Here is a 2,812-nt window from a genome sequence, read left to right as displayed (position 1 = left end):
GCGGGGAGAGCCCCGCGCAGCCTCAACGCGACACGGGCCACGCCCGCACCGGGAGAGGGCGGCCCGACACAAACGCCGCCCGGATTGCGCGGCGGGACGGGCACCGAGGAACCTGGCTTGGGGGCGCCGGAGGGCAAGCTGGCGCCCGGGTTTTGGCATGTGGGGCGAGGCCCCGCGCGTGTGGCTCCGGCGGGCGATAAGCGCGCCCGCGATGGCGCGGGGCAACCGGGACCCGCCAAGAAGGCGTTGCGGGCGAGTAGAAGCATGTGAGGGGACACGGCGAGAGGGAGAAAGGGGCTGCGGAGCGCCGGAACACCGCCGCGGGGGGCGGGGGCGTTTTTTTTTTTGTCAAGGCCGCGCTTCGTGCGAGGTGCGGGCTCGGGGGCCGCTCTCCGCCGAGGAAACCTCAGCTGGTTTTTTCGCACGGTGGCGCTCGTTTTCGTCGCCCGCCGCTTTCGCTGCGGCGTGGCTGTCCGCGGCCTCGGGGGGGGGCGGGGCGCTGCCGCGTTTTTTAAAAAGGGGCCCCCACACCTGCGCCCTCCGGAAGAAACCCCGCGCGCTGCCATGCTAAACCCGCGCGAAACCGCACACACGGCACGCAAGGGGGCATGGGGACCGGCTTCTAGGGCTGCAGGTCTTGCCGGGTTTCCGCCGCGTGGTGGCGGCTCGCCCCGGCGCCCCCCGCCCCCCGCGCGGAAAAATTCCGGCGGCAGGGAAGCAAGGCGCCAAGAAACCACCAGGCCACACGCAAAAAAGAAGCGCCCAGAAGGGAAAAAAAAACGACCCCAGATTCCCTAAAACAGTTTTCGGCATGCAGCCCCGCGGTTTTGTTTTGTTCTGGCGCGCCCCCGCCCACTCTTTATTTGCAGTTTTAGCTGGGGCCCGCCTCTTAGCCTTTGGGGCTGCTTTTGCTCCTGCCACCTCTGCCGGGCGCGGCTGATGCGTTTCGCTCCGCTTAAAATCGTTTAGCGGGGTGCTTTATTTATTCAGAGGCCCTTTTCCCACGCGCGGCGCGCTTTGCCAAATTCTGCCGCTTTTGTTTGCTCCAACTCATTTTTTCTTTCCCAAAACCCAAGTAAAATGGGCCGGCCCTCGCTTTTGCTCTTCAACCACGGCCATTCCGCGACACCATTTGGCGGCGCAGCATCCTTCAAAGAAGCCTCGGCTTCGCCGCCGTGCAAAGATGCCTGAGCTGAACGCGAAGCGTTCTTGCCGGATCCTTCCACTCCCCCAAGGTGCCGTACAGCAACGAGGCCGCAATATGCGTTTGCCGAAACGCATCACACCGCGCCGATGTTCCCGCTTGGAGCCGACACCAAACGAGACAAACTGTAAAACCCACAGCGCACCCGCAGCATCGCCGTCCGCGTCGTCGCCGGCTGTGGGCAACCAGGGTTTGGGTGACCGAGCACCCCGCAAAGGAACCGAGCCAGCGGCCAAACAACGCAACGCTCGGGCACCCCCAATCTCTCCAAGCCTAATTTGCGCTGCCAGGCCGCAAGAGACGCACAGCAGAATAAAATGTGCCCCGGCGCCTCCTCACTCAGGCCGCGGCGAAACCACGGCTTGTTTCTCCACCTTGCACCCCCTTGTCGTGAAATCCGTCGGCATCAATGTCTACCGTTCGCCCAGCGGCACGGAAAGAGAAGCGGTGCGGATGCCGCGCCTCTCGCCAAGGAACCCTTCAGAGAAGTTCCCTCAGCCTCTCCGAGTCAACAAAAATTAGTTCGACAGGGCGCTGGCACCGGGCGCGGTGAAACTGGCCCGAACAAAATTTGCACCGTGCGCCGCACCCACGCGCTTCCGGAGTGCATCGCATGAAGCACCGACCCCCCGTGGGGGGCGCAGGTGACGCGTGCGCCCGTATTCCCCTTCCCCCTTCCTCCTTCCCCTGCAAGCGAAATATTCGCCTTCCAGCGGCACAGCGGCTGCTGGGGGGGCGCGCCCCTACCTTCCGGGGCACCCACCGCGGCACGTGCTGCTTCCCGCACCCGGGGCACGCCGCCGCCCCGCCCTCCCTCTACCCGGCACCGCCCTGCCACTGGGGCGCAGGTCTGGCCGCGCCCCCGGATGCCCGAAACGCCGGCTGCTAAATAAGCGGCCCGAGAGCAGAGTAACCGCTCGGGCAGCACCCGCCGCCCCCACATCACGCACAGTCCACCCAGCACGCAATGCACCCGCGGGCAATAGGAACATTTAATACGCTCTGCATCCCAAACTGCACCGAAAGTAAAAAACCGCTGCAGTCGCTGTGGAGGCGAAGGGCCGGGCAAAGAACGGCCAGAGTGCTCCTCCTCACGACCGTGCGCGGGCACCGCAGGCGAACGCATCGCCCAGCGCGCAGGTGCCTCGGCGCAGGTGGTGCCGCGTTCTGCCACGCTTTCCAAACCTCCGGCACCTGAGGCCGGGGGCGCCCTCATTGACTCGCTCCCGCAACGGCGGCCTTGGCGTTGCCGGTGGCACTGGGGTTTTTGTGCGGGGTGCGTCCAGAGCTCCCCAGGCTCCGCCCAGTGCTGGGGAGCCGCCGGATCGCACCTTCCGCCGACGAGTGCCCGCGATGCGTTTTTCCATCAGTCGCCGCAAAGCCGCACCGCAGGCATCGCCGCAAGTGTGCCTACGTGTCGCTCAAACGTTCTACCCGAGCAGCTCCTTAGCGAGGCGGAAGCTGCACCCCTCCCAGCCGATGCCGCACCGCCTGCAACTAAACGCGGGCACGCCGTTGCTCGCGGAAGCCTTCGTCCGCCAGTGGGGTCACCCCTGCGCGCCCTCTCCGAGAGCCGGCTATTCACTACGAAAAGACCGACGGTGCACC

At 65.9% G+C, this 2,812-nt stretch overlaps 2 protein-coding genes across 2 annotated transcripts in view; one reads left to right on the top strand and one right to left on the bottom strand.

The window, feature by feature from the left end:
- Positions 1-270, top strand: part of TraAM80_08838 (uncharacterized protein) — a gene marked incomplete at both ends in the record, with an annotated part of 330 nt that extends 60 nt beyond the window's left edge. Inside the window, one exon of the mRNA XM_029385564.1 lies at positions 1-270. This exon is cut by the window's left edge and continues 60 nt beyond it. Within this exon, the coding sequence (XP_029234567.1) occupies positions 1-270 (270 nt within the window).
- A 1,442-nt stretch (positions 271-1,712) lies between these two features.
- Positions 1,713-2,420, bottom strand: TraAM80_08837 (uncharacterized protein; the record flags this gene model as incomplete). The annotated part of the gene is made up of 1 exon (XM_029385563.1): positions 1,713-2,420. One exon carries the CDS (start codon positions 2,418-2,420, stop codon positions 1,713-1,715), a length of 708 nt encoding a protein of 235 aa, XP_029234566.1.
- Positions 2,421-2,812: the final 392 nt, after the last annotated feature.

The sequence above is a fragment of the Trypanosoma rangeli genome (genome assembly GCF_003719475.1).
Source record: "Trypanosoma rangeli strain AM80 chromosome Unknown Tra_15.4_contig_00471, whole genome shotgun sequence".
Lineage (NCBI taxonomy): Eukaryota > Euglenozoa > Kinetoplastea > Trypanosomatida > Trypanosomatidae > Trypanosoma > Trypanosoma rangeli.
Note: the sequence above shows the minus strand (reverse complement) of the source record. Positions and strands in the feature narration are given on the sequence as shown.